The sequence below is a fragment of the Haplochromis burtoni genome, unplaced genomic scaffold (genome assembly GCF_018398535.1).
Source record: "Haplochromis burtoni strain Fernald_Lab_line unplaced genomic scaffold, NCSU_Asbu1 Contig_223, whole genome shotgun sequence".
Taxonomy (NCBI): Eukaryota; Metazoa; Chordata; class Actinopteri; order Cichliformes; family Cichlidae; genus Haplochromis; species Haplochromis burtoni.
In genome coordinates this window covers 670,649-685,477 of record NW_024582584.1, presented here as the reverse complement: position 1 = coordinate 685,477, position 14,829 = coordinate 670,649, and the positions used below count along the sequence as shown (strand labels likewise).

Here is a 14,829-nt window from a genome sequence, read left to right as displayed (position 1 = left end):
TTTTATTATGTCTAATATGTTCAGAGGCAGATCCACACTGTCACTATAACATTTTTTCTTCTTTCTCCTGATGACATTAAGCTCAGATTACTTTTAATAACTCATGTCCCCCAGCTTGTACCAATAATCAACCCTGCAGGTATGATGCATCTCATTCCTTTTGACGATCCTTACAGATACTGGAATCAGATTACTTTTTGGGCGCTGTGTGGACCTAATTAACCCAAGTGATCTTCTGTACTTTGGCTCATCTGAAAGGAAATTAACATTGTCACCCATCTGAAGAATGACATTGAATCAAAGGGTAAGCAATCAGAGCCGAGGGAACGGTGGCAGAGGCTGACTTTGGAATGGTTAAAGACACAGTGAGCTTGTGAGTGGGTGGCGTCTCATTGTGCTTATAGCTCATTGTCTGTCAGCCTAATGTTATTTTTAACCAGAAACGCAGTAAAAGATGGATGAAACGGGAAAGGGGAGGAACTCTTTTCATGAGCCTTTTTTTAGGTGCACTGTATTATTAATCTTCATTCTGATTAGCAGGGAAACAGCTTTTTTAAAAAGAAATTAGATCAAAAGCACCAAGGGCCTGTTCTTATGTGTATTTATATTGCCACATTCTTTGCAATCAAAAATGCAGTCATAGCAAATATTACTGAAATAAAACAACTGTATTTTGCCAGTAAGACATTTTTAAGCAATATTTTTTAAGTATAAAACCATAAATTAAAGTTCAGAAACCCAAAGCAGGCCTCATTCACACCGGCTTAGAGACCGGTCGCAGCAATCATAACATGAGAGAAAAGTGTGTATTCCTGATTGGAAATTATGGAAGCTGTTGGCCGTCATTACTGGCTAAAGCCTCTGTTATGCACACCTAGAGACCTGTGAATGACATCCTGGCAACGACCAGTTGCTAGCTTCGTGGAATGGATTACCATGGCTGAACAGCTGCATCCAAGCCTTACGCAATGCAAAGTGTCGGATGCAGTGGTGTAAAGCACACCACCACTAGACGCTAGAGCAGTAATGAGCGGAAATCCTAATCTAAAGAACGACTCTGGGTTTAGTAGCTGGAAAACGGTACTTGTCTGACTGCATGCTGCTAAGTGTAAAGTTTGGTGGAGGAGGGATTATCGTGTGAGGTTGCTTTTCATGAGTTGGGCTCAGCCTTTAGTTACGTTGGAAGGGACACTTCAACAGACATTTTGGTCAATTTCATGCTCCCAACTTTGTGGGAACAGTTTGCACATGGCCGCTTCCTGTTCCAGTGCGGTCATGTTGGAAAACTACGAAGACTACAAAGAACCATGTTAAAATTTTGTCAGGATGAAAAAGATTTGTATTGTGACCAGTGCCAAAAAGGTTCTTTTCTTATTGCTATACGAAATGATCTCCTTATATAAAAATGCATGATTTTCATAAAAGGAAATGTTTTTAGATGATAACATACAATACAATAACATCCTCTTAACACCGTCTGGGCCCAGATCATGGCGTGAGCATGGTTTAAATTTGGTTCTGAAGCTTTATTTCTTTTCACACTGTTATTTCTGGCCTTTGTAATTAAAAAGCTATTAATGCATTTCTGTAAAATGTAAATGAAATCAAATAATGGTAACCAGGCAGTTATTATTTATCACCCCATAAAAGTGTTTTTCACTCTTGGAGCTGCTGACTTTCCCTTTCCGAGGCCCTGTGAGATTCATACTGACTAATTACAACCCAGCGTGCATCCACTTAATGACAATTGATTGCCTTTTTTTTTCTCCCAAATGTTTTGTTTTCAAATCACCATGAACATCTAGTAATGGAGCCATTACAAAGTGAAGTCTTTCTGAGAGCATGAATAATGCAACAGTAAAATAATATTGTTCTGGCTTTTTTTTTTTAAAGTGTTTTATTTGAAATTATCTCAGTCCAAACGCTCTACTCTTTATGTGAAGTTTTAGCACATCTTGTATGGCTGTACTCTTCCCTGCATGTAGGCTGTAAGGTAAGGCTGGAATTCTGAACAAGAGCTGTTGATTTTTATCATTATTGGTACATAACACCACAGAGACAGGCAGAAGAAATTTGCAGTGATGCAGCATTATTTCTTTTATGGACTCTCTTCATGTGAGCTGTACATCAATTTCCTAAATACCCAACTGTCTCCACAGGGAGCCTAGACTCTTTCAGACAGCGATTCTGTGACCATTCAGCATGTATGCAGTGATAAGACTGAAATACATTTTAATGAGCATTGTGTTTCTCTTGGCTTGTTTTCCCTCTTCTGTTGTGTTTTTTTTTTTCATTTCCTTATCTGTAGGGGAATATACCATATGGGTCTACTAACTGCTGATATGTGTTCTTGTTGGTAGGCACTCTAATGTGTAAGCTCTCACTGTGTTGTTGCTATTTGCAGCAGAACTAAAAATATTAAATAAATAGGGCTGCAGCACTCCAATGCCTCTCTTCTTTTTTTTCCCGCCTGTCCCGTTTGGTTCTTTTGTCATCAGAATTATTGTCTAAAGGCAAAGAAAGATGCCCAATGGATTTACTTTACCAAATTGACCATCCCAGCCTTGCCGTATTGGTCTATTTGATTCACCTTTGTTTTTATTGTTTATTTTATTTTATTTTCACTTGCTACACATGGGACAGACATGACTGGGGGAAAGAAAAACAGCGGGGAAGAGGAAAGTGATAAAGGGCAAAAAACAAAAACCAACAAAACAAACAGACAAAAAATACATATATCAATCACCTGGATCACCTGCTGAGAAAGAAAAAAGAGAAAACAAGCAAAAAAAAGAGAGCAATATAATAAACAACATCATCGCGATGACCTATGTGAATATAACAGTAAATATTAAATATTGAATATTATTGTGCAGCACGTAGGATCAACAGCGCACAGTGTGCTTTGAGGTAGGAGCCAAAAAGGGTGTAGTTTGTGTGTGTGAGCACCCGTGTGTACACCTGTGAGCATGAGTGCGCTTGTATTTAAAAGGTTCCTTCATGTAATGATCTGCTAGAGGGTGTGGGGGGCCACAGCCCCGTCCTCCAGGGTATGAAGCAGGTATGGAGGAGATCAAAACTCCAGACATCCAGAGGCCCTCAGAGCACCAGAGACCAAGGAAGACCAACATAGGGGCAACCGTGCCACTCTCCCGGAAAGAGCTGAGGAGCCCCAAATGAGGGGGGGTTGCAGTGACGTGCCCGTGAGCTCTGCCTGCAGCCAGCTGTGCCAGAGTGACTGAGCCCCAGGCCGAGAGGCCGAGGGCACCCCACCCCCCGAAGGGGCCCGAGCGAGCCCCAGGCTCCAGGCCCTGACAAGAAGCCACCGGTGCGTACCTGGACGCCCATCCCCGGACACCAAGAACCACCAATGCACTGGCAGGGGGAGTGGTGGGGGGAAAAGATAGGCCTCCATACCTTGGAGGGCCTGAGATGTCCCCAAAGAGGTGGCGTCTGATACCCGGCCTGACATATAGATACAGACAAACAGGCACACACAGATACAAACATCCATTCCCACCCTGATGCTCTCATATGCAAATACTCAGCACTCACCCAACGTGGAGAAAGACATAAATAGACACTGTACACACAATCACACTCCCCAAGCGTACTCTATACCCCAGGTCTAGGTACCCTTGCCCCTAGAAGGGGAAACATCACCCAAACCCAGTGTTACCCTTTTCCCTGGGGTGGAGAGAAGCAGACCGCCCCGACTCTGCAGCAGCAGGGAGGCCCCACATTCCAGACCCCAATCGGACGGCCAGCTCCTCCTCCCAGGCCCCCCGCTCCAACAGGCAGCAGAGAACGGGTGTGTGTGAAAACTCCAAACCTCCCTCATACACCCTGATGGTCATCTGGATGCCGTGTAGCATGCCCACCCCCAAGGACTTATATGTATGTGTTATGAGAGGGTGAGTAATGTGAATGTCTAAGTTGTGGGATAAAATTGAGGCACAGGCAGCCAGAAGGGAACAGAGGGGGGGATGCCTCCCCTGCACCCTGGTGACACAACTTTACCCCAAGGCCCTGCATGTGTGGGTGATTGTGGTGGAGCGCGAAGAGGGAGGCAGCTGGAGATCCCCCGCTGACCCCAGTAGGCACCCCCCAAACTCTGCAACCCACCAGGGCAAGGGGGCCCAGGCCCATCCAGACCGGGGCCCAATTCAGCAGCACCGCCCAGCCCCACAGAGCCCGGGACAGCCCACCTGACCCCACCACAGAGAAAACTGCACCACCACCCCGTCATCCACTCATCTTCAAGACTACACAAGACAATAGACACCCAGGCTGAGATCTTCCTCCACCTCTCCAATATCTCTCCCTCACCTGCAGAGTGAGTTCCTGGAGAGAGGAGACCTCCTGCAAGATGTAACAGCCTCCCCCACCAGTTGAAGAGCCCCACAGGTGGCTCGATACACTGGTAAAATGGTAAATGGTAAATGGACTGGTTCTTATATAGCGCTTTTCCACTCTTCTGAGCACTCAAAGCGCTTTACACAACTTGTGCATTCACCCATTCACACAAGCACAACTGACATTCACACACATTCATACTCCGACGAATGCATCGGAGAGCAATTTCAGGTTAGTATCTTGCCCAAGGATATTTGGCATGCAGACTAGGGGAAGCCGGGAATCGAACCACCAACCTTCCGATCAGTAGATGACCTGCTCTACCACCTGAGCTACAGCCACCCATGGGTAGCACCCCGCGCCAGGGCTGTGCCCCCATACACCCACCCGCCCACAACCCCGACACACCAACCAGGACCCAAGCCTCCGAGGCCCAGCCAGGGCCCCAGCCCAGAGATGGGGTACCCCCAGAACCCCAGGCCCACCCATGGGCAGCCAGGCTACCAGGTCAGTAACCCACGTCTGTGAGCACAGACCCTCCCCTGGCCCCGCTGCACGCATCCATGAGGAAACCATCACCTAAGAGCCAACAGAGCCCTTAACAGGCCATGACCGCAACCCCGGGTTGAGCCCTCCCAATGCCTCTTAATTGAATAGTTTAATTCAAGCCTCAATCACACAGGTGTAGAAACTGGTTGCTACGGAAAAATATGTATTCCCTAAGCAGTTAGCAAGTGGTTGCTGCAGGTTGTGCAGCAACCACTCGCTGGGCCAACATCTGGCTGTCCCAGATGTTGGCCCAGCCTTTAACACTTCAAGGTTTAGGAGTCCCATAAGGTTGATTGTGTTTATCTGGACGTAACGTTTTCAGTAGGAGAAACATTTCATCACTCATCTAAGTGACTTCTTCAGTCTCGGCTAACTGCAGGTTTCCCCAACCTTATAAACAGTACATTTGCATAATGACTGAAACTACCCACTGAATGAACAATGGGCTGTGAGGTCAGTTCCTTAATCATTGATATGCAAACTGTGAGACCATTGCTCAACAACCAGGGATCAAAGCCCATTGATCAGTGGTTTGAATGAGTCACAAAATGTTTCTCTCACTGAAAACGCTACGTCCAGATGAACAGAATCAACCTTTTGGGATTTACGTACCTGGATGATTGAGCATGCATCAAGACAAGGTTTAGGAGTGTTTATGGGAAGCACATTTGTGAGGTCAGATACTGATGATGGACCAGAAGGCGTGGCTTGCAGTTTACACACTGTTAGAATGATCAAAAAGCTGACTTGGGTTAGAAGAATGGATCTGAGTGTAGGGCACAAAATCTAAAGAAGGTTGCACTAAGTCCTGTTCAGACTGGATTTCTGGATGAAAGAATATACAGAGAACATAGAAAGACATTGAGTCAAACAGCATCATGGGCAGCATTTACCACAACCAAGGACCCCAGCTGAGCCAATCAATCAGACTGCCTTACCCCATGCTGCGCATCTGTCAGCACATGAAACAATGTGTATGTGTTGCTCACAGTATATCAGTGGGTGCTGCCACAGACTGGCAATCAGCTGCGGTTCACCTCTTCACCTCACACCCTTTATCAGGTACTCCTATATGAAGAGAAATGGGAACAAAAAGCAGGTCCTGGAGGGAATGGGGAGTCTTGAACTTTAGACATGCGGTAAGGGGTAAGGAGACTTCGGGGTTCAGGGCTAAGAGTGAGAAAGTGAGTAGTACCCTGGGAAACAAGACAAAGTGAGAGAAATAATATTTAAAAGACAGAAAAACAAAGGAGGAGATGCAAAAGAACAAGTTGTTTTTCACAGATTTAAACAGGATTGTGTTCATCAAAGGGATAAACCTCTGAATAAAGAGACATTTATTTTTTACGTACAGTAAGTCTATCATCAAGGGTGTAATCAGTAGCAGAAAAGGCCAAGCCAGTGTTGGACGGACCTTAAACCTGCTTTTTTTTAAAATGCTCATGTCCTCTGGCTGCAAACGAAGGTCTGTTTGAATAGAAATTGATGAGAAAATTACCCTACTGACCTCAGTAAAGCTTTTACTATTGAAGTTACAGCCTCATTTGCCTGTTTCAGATCTTGTAACAATCCTCATTACTTTAATGATTATGGCTCTTCTTCTGCTTCTTTCGGTTGCTTCCTTTATGGGTCACCACAGCAGATCATCTGCCTCCATCTCATCTTATGCCGACCATCCTCTTCTGTCACACCAACCCTCAGCATGGCCTCCTTCAATTCAATTCAATTCAATTCAAGACCCTTTGTTCAGTATATTCACTATCCCAGCTCAGCCTTGCCTCTCTAACTTTCTCTTCATCTGCTCAACCTGAGCTCTCCCTCCAATCTGCTCTTTTCTAATCTTGCCCAATCGGGCCACTCCCAATGAAAATCCACACATCTTCAACTCTGCCACCATCTCAGCCTCCTGGCCTTTTCTTAGTGCCATCGTCTCCAAACCATACATCATTGCAGGTCTCACTACCATTTGTAAACCTTCGTTTTCACTCTTGCTGCTATCCTTCTGTCACAAATCATCACTGACACTCGGCTCCACCCACACCCACTGTGGACTGTTACTTTGAACAGTTGATTCCAGGCATTCGAGCTCATCTCTCGTCACAATCTCTACTGCTTGCATTAAACATATGAAGAAAGCAGGCATATACACCTTAAAAACCGAGAAAAATAACTTTGTTTTTATCACGTTTTTTTAATCAGCTTTCAATAATTACATCATACTGTCTAAAAATCTGTTAAATACTCAAAATTTTGGGAAAGTGAGAAAAGTGGGAATTTTAAGCCAACTAAAGGTCTCATAAAGCAGAGCCTTGTTATCTTAAAGGGATTATGTAATTCATCTTATAATAATGACATTCATCTGCCCCTTTGGCTCAGAGCAAGGTGGGAAAAAGTCACACATCTCTGTCTGTAACCTGCCAGCAGCAGCTGAAAATAACACCAGCTTCAGTAAATGATGGTCAATTAAACAACACACCAAAGGATGGAGCTACTTTAAGCTAATCTATCAATTTTTAAAAAAATCATTAACAGGTATTTAATATCTGAAAAGCTGGAAGCAAACGTAAGGTAAAGGCTGAATTTGCCTGACAGGAAGTGACTGAGTGACTTGAGTCTTGAGAAATGAAAAGATGGCGATTCAACAGGAAGTCTGACAATAGAAAAGAGCACAGCCAGATGTTGAGTTAACTTGACACAAAGACAGATGTTTGCAGTATTTGTAGTAGTTACTCACAAGGATGTTTTTTAACTATTTAAATTAATGAAGAGTGATGAAAATGGTTAGATGTTATCTATCTATATTAGATTTATCAAGGGGAAAATAATAAAGTAGTAGTTTTAAAAATATGAATATTACTCACTCTTATCAAACTTATTAGTAATATTGTTTCTAGCCGTAATAGAAGATTGGAGAGTAGGAGTGATAGTGGAAGTACTATTTGCATTAGTATTACTATTTGTTTATTTATATATAAAAGAGTCAAAAGTACAGACATGCACTTAAGTAGAAGTCAAGATTCTAGTGCTGAAAACTACATGTGATCAGCTGTCCTGGGCCACCGCTCTGAGGTTTACTGCTGTTTCTGGACATACACAACTGATTTAACAAGATGTGAGCGGATGTTTTATAAGTGTTTGTAGTTGATTTCCATCCTCTACACTGACAGCACACTGTTTATTCTGTCTTTGTAATAAACAGTTTTTAGTTGGTATGAAGATCGAATTCAGTGAATCAATCTAAGCATCATCAGCTCAACTTCAAATGTATCTATGCTACACTTGATGTAAGCTAACGCTGACCATGAAACCACAGCCACCGTGCACCAGTTCTTTACTTTAAATCCATCACATTTGTTTAAAAATATATTCCTGTTCCCTTTTTTTGTTCAAAAAGGGAGTAAAAGTACAAAGTGGTAGAAAAACCCTACTCAAGTAAAATACAGATACCTGAAATTTATACTTAACTACAATAGCAAAGTGTTTGTATTTGTCACTTCGTTCCCATCTCTGATTATGTATGCCAAATATCAGTGCTGTATTTGTGTGTCTGCATTGCAGGAGAGCCAGTGGCTGGACAGCGTCTCTCTGCTGATTAAGGACTCATTAGAAGGAGACCTGATCGACAATCTCTCCGGTTCAGTTTTTCACCACTACGGCTCTCCTCCTATCTGCAAAGACTGCAAGAGTCACCCTCAAGAGGTTATCAGCGCTCCACACACACAGACACTCACAAAGCACAACCCTAAACATCTGCTGCCTTCATTTCAAATTTACAAGTCAGTAATAAAGTGCCACTACATCACATCAATTATACATCAATTATACAGATGCATATATTCTAAACACTACTAATGCACACACATACAGTGCATATGCAGTATAATGTATTCAGCAGTAAATAAACTGCTGAGCATGTCTTCATTTCACATCACACACATTCACAAATTGGTGAATGTGGCACACTGACTCCTTGTTTCATATAAGTATTTTCCCAGATGTGCAGTAAGGGGCTCTAGATATACTATTACAGTGGTTTTTTGGTAGGCCCCCCTTTGTTTTACAAGAAAAATTTGATTATTCATTGTCATCTTTAACACTAAGGAATTAAAGTAGGAAAAAAAACTTTGCATAAGCTGCTTTTATATAAAACACATCATAAATGTAAGTTATGTTTGTCCGAGTGAGATCCCAGCAAGGTTCAAGGAATACAACTTACATATTTTTGTAGTTCTGTATATACAGATTACACGGTGTGATTGCACTGCGGTGTAATCAAAACATAGTACTATACTGCATTAGGATTTTCATAGCTAGAAGTGCAGCTGAAACTATGTTCAGAATGTCAATTTTTTAGATCATGTGCTCATGAAAAACTGAGAAAATCCATTTTTATTCCTAAAAGGACTTTTTTTAAATACTGTATTCAATAAATATGTATTGTATGCAATTTAAAATGTATTTTCTATTATCCAGTTTTTATCTGATTTAATCCCATTGAAAATAAAATCAAACACAGTTCTTGCAAAATGTAATTTGCTTTAAAGATAGAGCGGGGCTGTGTTTATTACTACAGGGCAGAATTTGCCTTGTATTAATTTCTGTTGTCTGTAACGATATTCTTGACATTTCCCCCCCTTGTATAATCATGCCCAAAGGATATACATGGCACCACCAAAATGATGTATGAGTGAGTGAACTCGTCCTGAGTTTTCCTGTAATAGCCATAGCTGTGAAAATCATCAATCACACATGAGAATAAACACCAGTTTCAGCTGAGGTTATTCTTTGTATTTGATATATATAATCTGCAGGGTATGAGTTTCATTTCATGCAAGTGTGTATGTGTGTACATGTATGTATGCGTGTAGGAGTGTAAGTCATTGTATAAGTCACAGTGGTGTGACGCCTGTGTGCTTTAGATACTGTTTCTACATTTCACTCATATCCAAGTCACCTTTAAACTAAAAACTGTATATAAAAGATGGGCACAACCACTGTGACATTACTCATGGGTTTGTGGATATTTTAAGGGCAGTATTGACTGACAATGACTTTTTTTGTTTTTGTTTAGTTTTTTTCACTGAGAAGCTAACATTAGCTGGTAGCATTCCATGCTAGTCGGTTCTGTTTAGACCAGGGCTGCCCAGTCCCAGTCCTCGAGAGCTACTATCCTGCAGCTTTTAGATGCATCCCTACTCCAACACAGCTGAATCAAATGGTTTGATTACCTCTTCAGCATGCCATCGTGTTTGGCAAAGGCCTGATAACAAGCCATTCATTTGATTCGGGTGTGTGGGAACAAGGATGCATCTAAAAGCTGCAGGACGGTAGCTCTCGAGGACCGGGATTGGGCACCCCTGGTTTAGACTCATACATGCCGACCCTCCCGATTTTTCCGGGATAATCCCAAATTTCAGTGCCCCTCCCAAAAATCTCCCGGAGCCACCATTCTCCTGAATTTCTCCTGATTTTCCACCCGGACAACAAAAATGAAAAACCATATGCCAGAATTCATAGCGCGGCCCAGCCAATTCCAGTTTCCAACAATGGCGACAGCTACTTAATTTTAATATTACTCTTATTACTCTTTCTGGGTCGCAAAATAAACTTGTAGCATATTTTCAGGCGAGAATGTAGCTGTGCAAACTTCAAATATCTGAGCCGGGGAGAACAGTGAACTCCCAGCACACCGTTTTCAAACCCCCGCGGTCTTTCTCTACTCAGGTTAAACATGATATATAGAAGTCACTTAGATAACCTAAAAATGTTATTGTTTGACTTTTTTCAGTATTTCATTTGTTCCTGAGTAAATCGGTTTGGCTGAGATTAAAGTTATTAGATTAGATTAAATAAAACTTTATTAATCCCTCGGGTGGGTTCCTCTGGGGTTTTCACACAGCTGAATAAACAGACAAACAGAAAACTGATTAAACAGAAGTGTGAGATGGTCGAGAATTTACGTTTCACTCCACCGAGAGAGCTCGTGACATAATTCTGAAGGCTAGACCATCACAGTCGCTCACTACTGGCCCACCCAGCTTTCGGAGGACTCGGCCCACCATGAAGGATGGGTCCTCAGGTGGAAGCCTCTGAATTTGGACAGTAATAACGGTGACACTTACCTTACTTTAAATAAATTATAAATAATTTTAAATAAATAAACACTGTAAAATTCAAGTATTTTGTATATGTATACCTACCTTACCCCCGTGAATGTTTCCCTAATTCTGAGGTCTCAAGGTTGGCAAGTATGTGACTACCATTGAATGCTACAAGCTAATGTTAGCAATGCTAGAATTTCCAAAGCCTGTACGTACGGGGGGCAACACAACAACAACAAAAAAAGGAAAAGATATTTCATCTAAACATTATAGGAGTCTACAGGGACAGCATCGTGTCAGTTAAGGAGTTACGGGGGGGGGTTGGAACCATGTGTGGTATCATTTCAGTCCCTGAAGTTGCTGCTGACTTTTGGCTTCATCATTTCACATCCTGTTGTCAAATTTCAGCTTCAACATGATTGGCTACTGTGTATTTGTGGTACAGGTCCGACTGGCAGAGGTGGAGCAGGCATCGCTGATGTCAGAGCAGCTGTCCGACAAGTCATCGTCTCCAGCTCTGCCTGATGACCTGAGTTTGGATGAAAACAGCAGCTACCAGCTGCTGGTCAGAGACAGCCAGGTATTCTCACACTTACACACCAACACATATGAACTTATTCTGTGCTTGCTTGCATCTCTCCCACTTGTATTATACACATGATACACAAGTAATACACAAACACACCAGTAGTGTGGTGACTCTTACATAAAGTCAAGCTGAGACGGTTCTCTTTACATATTTTTGGGATTAACAGTACTGGTGAGCTCATTTCAAACTGTATACTCAGTTTAATCTAGAGTAATGCATTATATTCTGTAAAATCACATTCATAGTCTGCGTCCTGTGAGGAACACATGCTGTTAATGATCTCAGAAAAGCAAGCCTACATCTTGATTTTCAAAAGAAGCATATTAAAAAATATTCATAGCAAAAAAATCAAGTGAGTTTAAAGGTGTGAGCACTGTGTGACATATTTATCTATCAATGTGTACAGAGGATTAGAAATATTAATGAAAAGCGTGTTGGCTATTTAAAGTTACTAGTATTTTCTTGCTAATCTGAAAGTGATAGCTGAGCCTGCACATGTTCAACTTGTCTGTTTTGATATGTCGACGTTTATTTCATGTCTCTTTTCTATCTTCAAGTTTATCCTTGCTATGGTGCTAAAGGAGTTATTTAAAGTGTTTTTCTTGGCCAAGGCGATCAGTATCCTTACTGAAAACATCTATTTGCTGATGCTAGCAACCATGAAATTAACCCTGATAAGTGGGACAGAAATGAACATTAGCTCTAATCACTCATGCCTACACACACACAGGTAAAATCATGTCATCATAGCCCTTAGGTCTTGCTAATCATTATTAATGACTATTTACATTCTTTACTGCCTAATTAAAACACATGCCTCGCACTGTGCTTTTGACATGGGCACATGGGAGTTTGTACGTATGTTTTCCTGTGTGTGTGTGAGTTCGTGAGCATGTCTTTTATATCTCCATCATCACATGAATGCTTCGCTCTCAGCTCACCGACGTTCCACCTGGTCTGTTTCATCCCTGTGGTATTGAAGGCCAGCTCATTTGATCCAGTTTACAACCAACAACAACAGCCAAGCAATTTGAAGCTTTGAAGCCTGCCGTTACTTTCTTTTAACCACCTCCAATTTTAATCAGACTCGTATAGATGGGACATGAAAAGGGAGCTTTTTGAAACTGAAAAACAAATGCTACTCAGATTTCCATTATGATAAGGTGAAATGAAACTCCTCAGTTTGGTGTCTCTCTTGCTCCAGTGAACATCAGTGCACCTGGAAATTTATTCTTTCTAGGTAATTTTTTCCCATCTCCACTTTCAGTCAATCTTCTCCTTTCAAATTCTGCTCTTATTTTCTTCATCTTTCTTTCAGAGGGGCAGCAGTGACTCCCGCAGTTCGGAAGAGTTGCCCAGACAGGCGGGTTACAGAGGGTTTCGTCCCTCCAGCTCAGGAAGCGAGGAGGGTGTCCAGGGGCTGTTTGAAGTGGGCATCCATCATCAGTGCAATCCTGCCTCACCAGAGCAGAAAAGCCCTGCACATGACAAAGGTACTGGCATAAACAAGATGACAGCGCAAGATCAAGGAAGCTGCATGTAGCTCGTAGTGTCCTTCAAAGTGACTACATGTGTGACATACTCAGTGGCAAAATCTACTGGCTTCATGATTTCCAAAGTACTTAAAGTACACTGTACTGTATGTGTAGTTACAACTCATCACTTGTCAAATATTTGCCTTTATTTTCTGTATTTTTATCATTTTTTTCTGTATGTAAACTGTGGATTCGTTTTAAAAGTTTCAGGGGTTTTATAAAATAACAAGAAGCAGCAACGCTGAGCTGCCTGTGAAGAGCTGCAGGCAACAAGATGCTCATCTCTAACTTTTCATTCCACCTGCTCCGTGCTATCGACCGCAAATTTGCTCATGCTGTTTACGCCGTGAAACAAGACTGCAGTCCTTCATGGCGCGTTACAAAATTATTGACTGCTTCTTTAAAAATGTTCAACTTTGTGCAGCAGTGCTGTAAATAGATAAAGCAGTTACTCTGTAATTCTGACTGAGTAGCTGCACAACGGGAAGCATTGGGAATTCAGGGAGGTGCGCTTTTACATCACAGCAGAGTTTTTCAAAAAATATTTGTTCTTTTACACGTAAAGTGATAAACACCTTGAGAGAGAGAAAGTGAGTGGTAATGCATCTCTACCACCAAAAAAGATCAAAGTTGCAAAAAAAACCCTTTCTGTTAATTTCTGTTAATAGTTTTCAATTATTAAATAAGAGACTGCCAAGCATAGTCTAAAAAATAATCGTTCTGTAAATCCTACCTTTGTAGATTGTTTTTCATCCAAATGGTTCAATGTAATCTTTCATACACACAAAACACAAAGCAAAAAATAAAGAGTAAAATCAACGGACATATGAGCTTCCTTTATCACACTTATCTGTGCTCTTTCTGACCCTCATTGGTATCAACCACTATGATTTCATTAAGACATGACTTTGGCATTGATGTTAACATTTATAGAAAAGTAAGACTTTTTTACTCGACATCTCTCACATCCTGCATAGTTGATCGACTTCCACTGCAGTTAAAGAAGTGATCGATGAAGCCAGACATAAGGCAGACAGATATGCTAATGAATAACAAGTTAAGGTGCAATTCAACATTGAACACCCCCTGTAACATAACTGCCATCACCAGAACAGACATACTAACTTAGAGGGTCCATTCCATTAATTATTAACCCTCTTACTTACTTATTTAAAATATTTATTCCTAAATGCTCAGATTGGGAGATGAAATGTTTTCACTCCACCTTTAACTTTTCCAAATATGTCTGTGATGTTTGGATGCTCAAGGTCTAATTTGAAATAGAATCCCGTTACAACTTTAATTTCAAGACGATATATCCCTGTGAGAAACTCTCATCTATCTTGAAAATGTAAAAATTGTGTTTGCAGAACAGACAAAATGCAACTTTATCTATATACTTTGTCTATATATATATATAGATATAGATATATATCTATCTATATATATCTATCTATATATATCTATCTATATATATCTATATATATATATATATATATATATATATATATCTATCTATCGATCGATCGATGGATCGATCGATATATATATCTATATATAGATATATATATGTAGAGAGAGAGTTTCATCTAACAGTGATGACTTAGACCTAATTAGACCTAATGAGGAAAACTAATGAGATCTACTAAGTCACTCGAGTCAATGTTTCCTTGCTTTCACACCTTACTAAATATTCTTT

The 14,829-nt window shown here is 41.3% G+C and overlaps 1 protein-coding gene across 3 annotated transcripts in view; it reads left to right on the top strand.

The window, feature by feature from the left end:
* Positions 1 to 14,829, top strand: part of LOC102289833 (voltage-dependent T-type calcium channel subunit alpha-1I) — a 284,041-nt gene that overhangs the window by 261,400 nt on the left and 7,812 nt on the right. For 2 of the 3 annotated variants that reach the window (XM_014338250.2, XM_005936824.2), the window contains exons 34-36: positions 8,464 to 8,604; positions 11,452 to 11,586; positions 12,914 to 13,088. In XM_014338250.2, coding sequence (XP_014193736.1) covers positions 8,464 to 8,604; positions 11,452 to 11,586; positions 12,914 to 13,088 — 451 coding nt within the window. Of the gene's footprint in view, positions 1 to 176; positions 1,811 to 8,463; positions 8,605 to 11,451; positions 11,587 to 12,913; positions 13,089 to 14,829 lie in introns of those variants that run through there. The other variant, XM_042226696.1, reaches the window with a different exon arrangement.